Consider the following 13,424-nt stretch of genomic DNA (forward strand, 5'->3'; position numbering starts at 1 on the left):
TGTAAATGTTATTTTTCCTCTTGCCCCTGAAGAGTACATAGCCATCTTTCTAACTAACAACTTTACATGACTTTTGATTGAAGATAATGTCATAGTCATTGTCACTTAACTGAATTATGGACAATAATTTATGCATTAGGTATTCAACCAATAAAAAATTAGATATAAAGATAAGATAACTGTTACCTATGGTTCCAGTACCAATGAACTTACCCTTTTGATCTCCTTCAAAGCCTACTGAGCCTCCACGCTTAAGTTCCAACTCTTGGAACATATGTTTTCTTCCAGTCATATGTCGTGAGCATCAGAGTCTAGGCATCATAAATGGTGTCTCAAATTGGCTACTAAGGATATTTACAACATAGATTATTTTATCTTTAGGTACTCATCTCTTTCTGGGTCCTTTACTGTTAGTCTTCTTAGATGTTTTACCATCCCAGGGTTTGTGTGTTGAATCAGTGTTGTGCGTGTGATCATAAATGAAATGAGAATATAGAGTCTTTGGCTTTATCACCATTTCTTTTGGTTTTACTTTAAAGATAGAATTCCTTGGTGGGGTATAGGCAATACCTCTTTTTCCATTTCTACTAACACCATAGATCATAAAAGTCATTTTGCTTTTGTCTATGTTTTGTGCAATAAATTTTTGAAAAGCCGTGTCATATTTCTTTATGACATCATCAAATTCCATAGGAGCTTCTGAAGGAATTTCCTTTTCAAGTTCTTTACTCTTTCTTTTTAGATCAGAGATGTCTTTTTCAAGAACGGAAAGCTTCTCTTTCAGATTAGAATTTTCTTTCTTCAGCTTACTAAGGGCTTTAGAGTCAGCTACATAGATTCTTTTCAAATCCTTATGTCTATTCTGAAGACTCTGAAACTTTCAAGAATTTTAGTGAGACAGAACTCAACTTGAGAACGAATTAGATTGGAGAATACATCATTTGAGTCTGAATCTGATTCTGATCCATAGTCAGATGCCTATGAGCTAGCCATCAGTGTCATGTGTGCCTGTTCTTCTTCATAATCATCTTATGAACTTTCTGAGTCATCCCAGATAGACATAAGAACCTTCTTATTTTCTATGGAGAATTTCTTCATGTGCATGAGTTTGGGACACTCATTTTGTAATGCATGCTATTGGCACTCAAAACAAGTGACATCTTGATTGACTCTGGACTTTCTCTACCTAGAGGTTGACTCAACATGTCTACCTGTTCTTCTGTGACCTCTGCAATTTGTGTTTTCTTCTTCCAAATATGGTTGATCTTTCTATAGAGTAGTGATAACTTATATTCTTTTTCAGAACTTTCTTCAGACTTCTCTTCATCAGCTTGAAGAGCTTTGGTCTTTTCTGGTTTACTTTTGGATTTTAGAGCCACATACTTAATCTTTTTTTAAGGCTCATCTTCCTCCAGTTCAATCTCATGACTTCTCAGAGAACTTATAAGTTCCTCCAAAGTAGTCTTGTTTTGGACATATTTAGTGTTGTCACTATTGGTCTCCATTTCTTAGGCATACTTCTAATGATTTTCTTTACATGATCTACAGTGGTATAACCTATGTTCAAGACTTTCAATCCAGCCACAAGAGTTTGAAATCTTGAGAACATTTCCTCAACCATTTCATCCTCTTCCATTTTGAAGGATTCATATTTCTGGATTAAAGCCAAGACTTTAGTTTCTTTAAGTTGCTCATTTCTTTCATGAGTGATTTTTAAAGAATCAAATATAGACTTAACAGAGTCTCTATTTGTTATCTTTTCATATCCAGAGTAGGAAATGACATTAAAAAATATAATTCTAGATCTATGATGATTCTTATGATCCTTCCTTTGTTGGTCACTTATTTTGCTTCTCTCAAGTTTAGTTCCATTATCATCTATAGGATGCGTATAACCATTTAACACTAAATCCCATAGGCCAGCATCATACCCAAGAAAGAAACTTTCAATTCTATCCTTCCAATAGTTAAACTTTTCTCCATCAAAGATTGGAGGTTTAACAGAGTAGTGATCATTATTTTTTGTATAAAACTTCTCACCAATGGTAAATGTCATTATGTGTTTCAATAAAAAGATGGATCTTTATCCGGCGCAGTTAAGTGTTTTGACACAAAGTTGTCAATACCAGAACCGGAGCTCTGATACCAATTGAAGGTTCAAGAAACACGAGAAGGGGTGAATTGGGTTTCTAGATTAACCATTTTTCACAACCCAAAATAAAAGATTAAAACAATAAAAGCAAAGATAAAGTACTCAAGGACTTTTATCCTAGTTCGTCGTTAACAAGACTACCTTCAATGCACCCACCTGGGTGATTTACCTTAGACAAAGACTTAATTCAATAATCAACACTGATTACAAATGCAGTGACAACTTGTCACTAATTTCTTAACAACCTGTTATTGACATCTCAAGAGTCTGACCTAACCTAGTCGCTTGAGGATTACAATCAAAGTTGTAATTAGAAGTTTTGTGTTTACAAGGTGCTTCTGATAAGCAGATACATAAGTTTATAATCAAGTATTACACTTAACAAGAATAATCAATAAGATTTTGTTCTAAGTGTATAAGTGTAAGAAACACTTCTTATTTTCTATCTTCAATCTTCAAATGCCTCTTTATATAAAAGCAAATAGATCCGTTGGAGGTGAAGATGAAATATCCTCTAAGTATCCGTTGTATGAAGATCACTTCAAACGAAACAATAGAGTGGCGTTGTAGCCAGTAGATATTGAAGATGATGGGACGTTGAAGACTTCTTTGACATGTAGTATAGTATTTTACGGAAAATATAGATTTGCTTTTGTACTTCTGTCACATCAAATCTTTGTTGACTTTTGATACAAATATTTATAATCAGAGACTTCGTATGCAAGTGGATTGAAACTTGAGTAATAATCAGAGTTTATTTTCAGAATCTTTATTGAGATTTCATAGTCTTTGGAGTGTTGGATTCTTAGACTTCACACAAGTTAATAGTCAAAACTTTCATATCAGAGTCTTTGTGGATAACTTCTGTTCAAAACGTTGACTTGATAGAGCAGTTTAAAACACATATAAACTCAAATTAATCTTAAGAGAGAAGCTACCACATTTTACCAAACCTAATGAGAATTCAAACATGCACAGATTTGGTGGTATGCAATATAACATAAGATCTTATAATGTCATATTATTATGATGAAGTATACATGTAAAAGATCCATTATTGTTCACATACACATAATAACTCAAATACAAACACCAATCAAAGCCAAGGAGAATTGTAAATGGGAGTAACAACAGATTTAACTTGTAAATACTTATGCAATGATTCCAACCCAAAATCTCTTCCAAATCCACTCATCTTGTAACCTCCATAAGGAATGTCATTTCCAAATGCAAAGTAACAATTAATCCAAATAATTCCAGCACGAATCGATCTCGACACAGTGTTTGCTATGTCCAAATTCTTTGTCACAATTCCTGCTGCTAAACCATATCTTGTATTGTTTGCACTTTTAATCGCTTCCTCAATAGTCCTATATTGTTTATTCATGTATTTCAGTTCGTTATTCATGACTTTTATGGAAAATTACCATATTATAAAAATATAACTTACTTGAACTTCATTAGTGCCATGACAGGTCCAAATATTTCATCTTGTGCTATAAGCATGTCCTCCTAATCAAATTATTATGAACAAAATATTTGAATATTTTGAAGGAATCCATATATATTATATTAAATTTGTTGAATTGAAATTCACCTTAACATTAGAGAAAATTGTAGGTTCAATATAGTAACCTTTGTTTCCAATATTTTTTCCACCTGTCAAAAGGGTTGCACCTTCTTTCTTTCCATGTTCAATATAGGAAAGAATTTTTTCAAATTGCTTCTTGTCAACCTACAATAGGAAAATCTTAGAGACTCATATTTGATTACTAGAGAAATATAATATACTACAAGAAAAAGATGAAATAGCAACGAAAAAATGTAAAATCTGTGCTTAATTCGGTGGTTGAGTATTACAAACGTCAAATGTAGTGATCAATTTTAAGTTTTTCGATTTTTAAATTTTATTGTTATTTCGACTTTTTAAATGTTTGTTGATAAGTTAATCTAAAATGACTTATGATATTGTGTTTCTAAGTTCATACCTGAGGCCCTTGTTGAACTTTAGGATCAAAAGGATCACCAACAATCCAAGCTTTTGCTTTCTCCACCAATTTCTTTTCAAATTCATCGTAGATTCCTTCTTGAACAAACACACGTGAACCGGCAACACATATTTCTCCCTAAAGACATACAATCATAGGAAAAATTAACAGAGTTTGATCAATTGTATGTGACCGTAGTATCTTAACAAAGTCTAGTGTTAAATACTACGGTCCAATTTATAAGATTACTCCTGAACCGTACAGCAGGATTGTCACCTCGATACATCGACTTGACCACTTGTTACTAAACTATGAACCATATCTAGCATATAATAAAGATTACATCTGTGCAAGAACTCATAATGGCACTCAGATGTGTGAAATTCCAACACGAGCCATTAGAAAAACACTTTTTCTTAGAAAATATTCACCTTATTAAATAAGATGCCTATGAGAGCAAGTTCAGCGGCCTTATCAACATCAGCATCATCAAAAATCAAGAGAGGCGACTTTCCTCCTAACTCCAATGAAACTGGTTTCAAATTACTTCTAGCCGCAGATATCATTATTTCACGTCCTACTTCCGTCGAACCGGTAAAACTAATCTGCACATTCTCAATCACATTAACCTCAATTTTAATCACATTAGCCCGTAATTAAAATTCATATATTTATAACATTTAAATTTTACCTTATCAATGTCCATGTGTGAACTTAATGCAGCTCCCGCAGTTGCACCGAATCCAGGTACTATATTGAGTACTCCATCTGGAATTCCAGCCTTCAAAATATTAATCACATTAAGCTCAATTTTAATCACATTACCATCAAAAACATTAATCAGAAAATTTGTTTAATTACCTGTTTAGCGAGATGAGCATAAAACAAAGCCGAAAGCGGTGTCTGTTCAGCAGGTTTAAGAACCATAGTACAACCAGCAGCCAAAGACGGAGCAACCTTAGCAGCAAACATGGTACTAGGAAAATTCCAAGGAATTATGTGTCCGACAACGCCAATAGGTTCCATCAAAGTATACGCATGCAACTCACGCGCGGGTTTTAAAACCTCGCCGTGAATTTTATCAGCAGCACCTGCGTAGTATCGGAGTGTATTTGCTACTCCAGGTATGTCAACAGCTTTGCAAAAACTGTACAATTTTCCAGCATCTATGGTGTCTAATGCTGCTATTTCTTCTATGTTTTGATCAATTAAATCTGCCCATTTCAGCAAGATTTTTGCTCTTTCCTGATTAATTAACAAACCATGTATACATGTCAAGTTTAATATGTTGCAAAATAGAAATTGAACCAATGTTTCCGCAAACTCTAGCTCAACAGACCATAGTCGATATTGATAGTTTGGACTCTATTATTAGGGTTCGAACCTAGTACTCACATGGTTGCATATGTGTAAGTTTTTAGTGGGTATTACCCTTTCATCTGCTACAAAATTGAACCAATGTATATGTAACATGTTTTAATCATGTCATGTTCTTTTTTTTTGTGTTATGAACCTTGAGTTTGGATAAGATTGTGAATTGTTAGACAAATTGTAAAAATCCAATCTATTGAAAAAATGGTTTAAAGTTTATATATATATATATATATTAAAAAAATGGTTTTTATTTTGAACATAAAAACATGATGCGCTCAAATACATGTCACAAACTATTTTAAGAAAAACTACAATACAGAGAGTTTTTTTAGGTGTGCCCTAACTCATCTGCTCATTTTAAGCCAAACTCACATAAACTTTTTTTTAACAAGAATAGTAATAATAATAGAGAAGGTGGACCTAGAGAGAGTGATATGCAAATAAAAAAAAAAAAATTGTGATGTAGGGTCGAGATTTACATTTGAATTAATAAGCAATAGGCAAAGAGTCACGGATTTGATGTCAAAGCACATGACAAGTTTACAAACCCATAATTTATTGGTTATTGAATAATAAATCATTGACAAATATTCAATTATTTAAAAGTACTTTTCCTAGGGTGACAACACGGGACCCCCATCATGTCATTTTGTTCAACTATAATTCATTTTCATTGGATTTTTACAAATAATTTATACAACTTTTAGCCTTTATTGCATGTCTACTTTATCCTATTTTTTAGAAAGACAAAATTTTAAGTAAATTAATTGAAAAATCAAATATCTAATCTCTATATAGACTAAACATAAAAATTATTTAATATATTCAAAAATAAATCTTTATTTATAATAATAACCTAAAAGAAAAAACATTAAATAATATTTGAAGTTATGGATGTAAAACCTTGAATTTAGTGAAGAAGAAGAAGGTACGTGGATGTCTTGGTCACCAAATGAAAAAAAGAGTATATGGATGTCAAGTTGGTGTTGGACTACTTAATTACTCATGTACTACTATTGCAAGGACAGATTAAAATATTCCATAAAATCACTATATGACAAAAATAATTTAATACATATGTAAAAGACTTGTTGTTTTTCTTAAAAAGTGTTATTTTATAAATATTAATAACTTATTTATATAAATATATAAATATAATTAATTGATGCTGTTAAAGATTCATGTATTAAATATTTATTTTAAATATAAATAAATATTTATATTATTTAAATATTCAAATTAAATTTCTTTAGTTAAATTTATTATTTCATCTGTCTCTAACAATATGTATTCTCTTTAAGATTTTTACATTTTTTAAAATAATAATTTATTTATTAAAAAATCAAAGTATCATATTGGTTAAAAATAAAACTCATTAAAAGTTTATATATAAAGTGACACCTAGGAATGACAACGAAGCGGACGGGTTTAAGCGGACTCAGACCCGTCCTGTCTCTCAGACTCAGACCCACTCCGATCTCCAAACTTGGTTGGAGTTAATAATTGATCCCTCACTCCTGATTTTCAAACTTGGTCTCCAATCTCGGACGGAGTTAATAATTGATCCTCGTCTTGGACTAATAATTGGTCCCCCACTCCCACCCCCGCTAAAGAATAGGTTTCCACGCACCTGTCTCCCATCGCCTAAATTGTATTTTTTTAAATGTATATTTTTTTCAATAACAGTAAAAATCAATAATTTAATTAAATAATTGATTATTTTAAGAATAATCATAATGCTAGATATTTTTTATTTTTTTTAAAATAAATAATAATTCTAATAAACATGATATTGTAAGGGTAAGAAATATAAATGAGTAATAAAATTATTAAAAATAAAAGAAATAAATTAAATTTAATAGATGAGTGTGGGGTGATGGTGCGAGGAAGGTACAAGCATCCCCCGCACCCGTAAACAAAAACTAGGTTTTCCCTGCCCCCGCACCCGCCTCCAACTAAATCGAATTTCCCCTGTTAATTTCGGGGCGGGGTAGATTTATTTGTCTTGCTTAATGACACTCCTCAGCTTACAAGTTGGTTTTATAAAGATGAGTTAAGTCAAAATTCTAATTCCATCATGGTATCACGAGTCTATTGATTCAGACCAGACACATTTTATATATGCGCATCAAACCCAAACAATATTAGGCGAAAGAGAGTGTATTGAAAAAATCAAATCTCATATATCTATAATTCAACGCACCAAACCCAATAGTGTTGTGTGTGAGGGGTGTATTGAGAAAAACTTAAATCTTACATTGATTAAAGATAGAACATGCAAAAAGTTTACGCAGAATGTCATCACTCACCTTACAAATCGATTTTATATGGATGAGTTAGGACAAAATTCCAGCTCTTTGAAATTCAATTGATTTCAATGATAAAATAAATGTTTCAGTATTTACTAAAATAGTCTTATTAATAATAGATAATAGAATAATTATATTATTTAAAATATAATAAATAAAAATAAATTAGTAGAAAGGAATAAAAAATATAACATGATATTCTAAATAAATAAATAATTTAAAATAAATAAATAAATAAATAAAATGATGCCTATGAGTGTTTAAATAAGAACGTGGGGTTTTGGTATTAATTTCTACTTTATGTTAACTCAACTCATTAATTAAAAATAATAAATGGGAGGTGATCCCAGCCTTTAATGAAGACTGCGATGACTATTATGTGATAATCTAATTTTAGTTGGAAGTTGGAACCATTCAAAACACGAGGAATTGATTAATTATTTATTGAAAAAATTAGTTAACAAGTCAATAAATGTGATGTTTACCTTGACATATAAGTTTATTCAAATTTTACGGATTTCTATTAATATTATTAAATATTTTAAAACATGACAAAAAATATAGATAAAATGTTTGAAGAACTAAAAGTCTATTCTTTGGGTAAAATACTACCGACATTTCTTCTCAATAAAATTAAAAGAATGAAAGAGAAATGATAACATACGGCACCGGGCATTCGAGGCCATGGACCATCATCGAAAGCGACACGTGCCGCTCTCACAGCAACATCAATATCTTCTTTTCTTCCCTCTGCAATTTTTGCTATCACTTCTCCACTTCTAGGATCTATTGTCTCAAATTCTTTTCCTATTTTCACATTTTCATTCAGTTAAATAAATATTAAAATTAAAATTAATAAAATTAAATACATATTACTATTTAAAGAACTAATAAATACTATTTTTCTTTTGTTCCAAAACCAGGGCATTTCAAAATTCAAACGGAACTAAACACAGAAAGATAATTTGTTTATTTTCTATTTTATTATTTTAAATGAAAATGAGGGATACATTAATTATGAATTTATTTAGGATAAGCTATTTGTAGGACTCAATTATACTATTGAGTGATATAAGAATGAGTAATTTAAGCTTACCATTATCTAACCTATTATGTGACTTCATACGTTGAAATTACCATTATCTAACCTATTATGTGACTTCATACATTGAAATTGAAAATATGCGATATGTATAATTTTGTGTGCCGTCTAGTATCATTTCACTTTAATGTGACTAAATTAATCAAAAGACAGAGAAAGTACTAGTATATACTTTTATGTGACAAAATTAAACAAAAAAAAGTATATACTTTCATGTGATAAAATGATATATTTTATTCAATTTAATTATTTTTATTTTACTATTTAAAAAAAGTTAAGTACCACATATATATTTCGTGCATAATTTTTTTTATTTAAAATTAAAAGTAATTTTTTATATGATATGCGGATTCAAGTAATACCAATCCTCTATTGATGATTGAATTGGTTTAGTTTAATTTTAATGTTAAAATTTACAGGTTTAACAATAAAACTAAACGAAGAACCATTCATTAACTAGTAATGAATTTGATTAAATTTTATTTAACTCAATCCACAAACACCTTTGTTATTCTTCATGTTTAAAACTCATGCAATATTTTTTTTTTTGTTAATACTATTTTTAATTATTTGTCGTAAAAAGAATAGACGAGAAAATTAAGAGTGAAATTGAAAAAAAAAATTATATTAAGAATAACAAAGTTTATTAATTCTATAAGAAAACACCATAATGGCAAAATAAAAGTAGCGGAGTAGAAAGTATGATAAGCTTGAGAAGCAATAAAAGTTAAACTAAATTTTTTTTGACACAGAGAAATTATAGAAGAAAAGTAGTAATTTGGTAGAGAAAAAAGAAAGAGAAGATGTAAGTTAAAATTAGTGAAGAACCTGAAAGAGAATCAACAAATTGTCCATTGATGAAGAGTTTGGTGAACTTGATGGTGGGAATCTCAAGAGAGAAATTGGGTTTGCCATTAGAGAACAGAGAAGACATGTTTGTGTTTTCCAAAGAAAGAAAGAAGAAACTAGGGACAAAGTCAGAAGGCAACTTGTTGAGTTGGGCCTTTGATTTAAAAGAAATGGGAAAAGGGTGTTTCTCTTTTATATAGATAAATAACAATGTGAGGGTAGAGGAGTAAATATCTCACACATTTTTATATAGATAAATAACAACGTGGGGTAGAGGAGTAAATAACTCACACATTTTGCCTTATATGATCAAAGATTGACATCAATTTCACACAATCATGGGGTCAAGATCTTTATATAGTTTGATTTTGATTATATATATATATATATATATATATATATATATATATATATATTCAAAATCTTTTTTAAAAATTTCACTCATTCTATTCCTACGAAATATAGTTATTTTAGCTTCAACTATTAAAAATAGTTGATAAAATCAATGATTACATTATTGAAAGGTAATTTAGTATTTTAATATTTCGCATACGCGACATTATTGTTTGTGTATATATAGTGTAGTTGTCAATAGTAGAGTAGTAGCTAGCGTAGTTGTGCATAACAGTACGCAACCATTTTGTAATTGTTAGTGAAATTATAGTAAAAGTTTGTTAGAATTTTTTGTTCTGTCTCTTCTTTCTCTTCCTCCATCTTCATCTTTTTCACCTTGTGCACCAATAATTGGTATCTAGAGCTCCAGTTCAGATCCACAGGGAAACACGGGGGAACACAAGTGAACGATGAGAAATTGTGTGATTGATTTCGTTTCTTGAGTTCGTGTTGAACTTTTGATTAAAATCATAACAGAATCACATTTCTTTGGTTCTACAAGATTGGGAAACACTAGTGTTTGGTGAGATCTGAGTGAACTACAAAAGAGGGGAAGGAGAAGTATGACAAGAGGAAAGTGAAGGTGTGAAAAACACAAGAATTGGGGTTTGAATTAAGTTTTACAAAACAAAAGTTTTTTACCAACTTAAGAACACCATTTCAATGTTAATAACAAAGAGATAAAAACACAAGTATTTTTATTCTAGTTAGCTTGAAACTCAAAGCTACTCCAGTCCACCCGCCAATGTGATTTTGCCTTATACACAAGGACTTAATCCACTATAATCAACATATTACAATAATCACAAAGAATAACCTTCTTTGTCTTCTCAAGAATCTGACTATACCCTAGTTTGCTTAAGGACTCACAAAGAACATATTTCTTTGTCTTCTCAATGATCCGACTAAACCCTAGTCTCCTTAAGGAATCAAATAAGTAGTTTGAATAGTATTTTGTGTGTTACAAGATGCTACTATACAAGCAGATTTTACACAAATGATAAAGAAAAACTGTGTACAAAATTGATAGTTTTTCACAAAGAAACAGACTTGTCAATATTGTTGTAGCACTTGCAGCATTCAACATTTTTCTGTGTTCTCTCCTGTTTTTCTTCAAATCTCCAAGTCTCACTTATATAGCATAAGAAAAGATATCGGTGGAGGGCAAAATGGGGAAACCAAATAGAGCATTTGTCCACGTTTGGGATGGTGAAAGGAGTGATACCGCGTAATGTTCTTCGCCCATAAAATCAGCGACAAATGTGATGTATAGTATTGTTCTTGCCCATAAATTCAGGTAGTAGAAAGGATATTCGATTTGTACAATATACTATTTAGTCACGTGCCCATTTGATCTTATCTTCAAGTTCATTGGCTTTTGATCAAAGTAGATGAAGCATGAAATGAAGAAACATAAAGTTGGATTCATAAACTTCATAATCTTTGGTCAGAGCCTTGACATCGCCAATAGTCTGGCTTGAGATCTTCAGTATCTTCAGAATCTTCATAGCCTTCAAAATCTACAGTTAGAACCTTAATAACCTCAACGTCTGGCTTGAGATCTTCAAAATCTTCAGCTAAGTAACACAACTTCATAAGCTTGTCATTCTTCAGAAGTCTAGTGGTCAGAGTCACGTCCATCAGAACGAACTAATAGAACGTTGCAGTAGTAACATATCGTCTACTCATAAGCTTTTCAGGAGTGAATCAATACAGAAGTAGAAAGATCATTGCAGCAACAACATTGAACATCTTTTAGAACTTCTTATGACTTGCGTAGAAGCAAAATTGGAACACATTGGTCAGAAACTGATGATGTTGCACGTCATACACTCAAAATCAGAATTGGCTATTAAAGCTACATAATAACAAACCACTAGGGTACCAAAATTGTTTTCATACAAATACAACAATGTTATCATCAAAACTCAAGGTATAGATGCAAAACCAAATCTTGTTCTAATAATCTCCCCCTTTTTGATGATGTTAAAACATGTATTTTGATGAACAGTTTTGTACAGGGTAATCACAGAAAAGTACATCTTACAGAAGCACAAAGATCCCCCTGAGATGTATAATCCTAAAAAGATAAAATCTTAATGAAAGAACACTTTTCTGATTAACTTTTTTGAAGTATCAGAATGATCTTCCATCAGAATATGGTTTGTCTTCAAAAATTGGTTGATGTTGTTAGGGCACTGGTTTGTTAACATCAACATTCTGATGAGCTTCACTTCAGAAGCTTGGTTGAATTATTTTGAAGAAGCTTCAGAGTTGGTTATCTTCAGAATCTTGAATCCTAATTCTCTTTGAAATTCTGTTTCAGAGCTTGATTTCCTTAGAAGAATAAAACTCTTCGACAAGAGCTTTCAGAACCTAGTTAAAAATTCTTCTTAAAAATTTGATTACCAAGTCTGATTTTTATGGAAGTTTCATTTCCTTAGAGCTTGTTGTCGAATTGAAAACTTCATGCCAAGTTCCCCAAGTTCCAAGTTCAGATCCCGGTTTTTAATTCCTTGAAAGCTCAATGCTTGGATCTGATTCTTAATCATCAGCGTTTTTCGGACTCATATAGTAGACCATTTCATCAGAAATTGGTAACTTATATTCTGATCTTTAAAACTTCAAAAGATCTTATGATGTTTGAATTTAACCCTGCAAAAACAATTAACAGACTATTCTGCAAAGTAGTTGTTACCAGAAACATTAAACAATGTTTGGGTTATTATTCAGGAATTTAGGTATGTCTAAATCAAATAACGATTCTTCCCCTTAGATATGTTTCTCCCCCTTTGTCATCAATAAAAAATACATAAAAAAATAAAATTAAAATAAATGGAATGAAACAAACACGATTTTCATTGATCAATGCCAACAGACATAAAAGATACAATCAAAAACAGCAAAACACTTAAAAGAAAAAAAAAACAAAGTGATAAGGATTATGAGGAGGAGGCAGAGGAAGTCTGGATAGTATCAATTGAAACATCATATCCTGTTTGTCCAGACGCTCTTTAACCATAGCATTATCAACTTTGATCTTCTCAATGGTCTTCCGAAGCGCATCAGGAATTTCTCCAGAAGAAGTTCCAGCAGATTATTGATGAAGAGAAACTTCAATTTATTGATCTTCAGATTATTGGTCCTCAGAAGCAACTATCTAAGCAACAACTTATTCCATAACACATTCTGGATGCCCATAATCCACCTCTGGTTCCTGAACAACTTCATTAACCTCTGGAGCAGGAAGACATAGT

General features: G+C 31.2%; 1 protein-coding gene across 1 annotated transcript; it reads right to left on the bottom strand.

The window, feature by feature from the left end:
* Positions 1 to 3,141: 3,141 nt before the first annotated feature.
* On the bottom strand, positions 3,142 to 9,956 carry LOC127116317 (aldehyde dehydrogenase family 2 member C4). Its single transcript, XM_051047374.1, has 9 exons — positions 9,754 to 9,956; positions 8,488 to 8,630; positions 5,002 to 5,385; positions 4,832 to 4,921; positions 4,572 to 4,745; positions 4,141 to 4,278; positions 3,750 to 3,887; positions 3,603 to 3,664; positions 3,142 to 3,522 (listed from the first exon to the last, which is right to left on the bottom strand). The coding sequence occupies exons 1-9, from the start codon at positions 9,857 to 9,859 to the stop codon at positions 3,249 to 3,251; spliced, it is 1,509 nt and encodes a 502-aa protein (XP_050903331.1). The 5' UTR covers positions 9,860 to 9,956; the 3' UTR covers positions 3,142 to 3,248.
* Positions 9,957 to 13,424: the final 3,468 nt, after the last annotated feature.

The sequence above is a fragment of the Lathyrus oleraceus genome, chromosome 1 (assembly GCF_024323335.1).
Source record: "Lathyrus oleraceus cultivar Zhongwan6 chromosome 1, CAAS_Psat_ZW6_1.0, whole genome shotgun sequence".
NCBI classification, from domain to species: domain Eukaryota; kingdom Viridiplantae; phylum Streptophyta; class Magnoliopsida; order Fabales; family Fabaceae; genus Lathyrus; species Lathyrus oleraceus.

Coding starts and splice junctions, on each gene's coding strand:
- LOC127116317 (XM_051047374.1), bottom strand. CDS start 9,859: ATGTCTTCTCTGTTCTCTAATGGCAAACCCAATTTCTCTCTTGAGATT. Junction 8,631..9,753: donor ATTTGTTGATTCTCTTTCAG/GTTCTTCACTAA, acceptor ATGTGAAAATAG/GAAAAGAATTTGAGACAATA. Junction 5,386..8,487: donor GGCCTCGAATGCCCGGTGCC/GTATGTTATCAT, acceptor TTAATTAATCAG/GAAAGAGCAAAAATCTTGCT.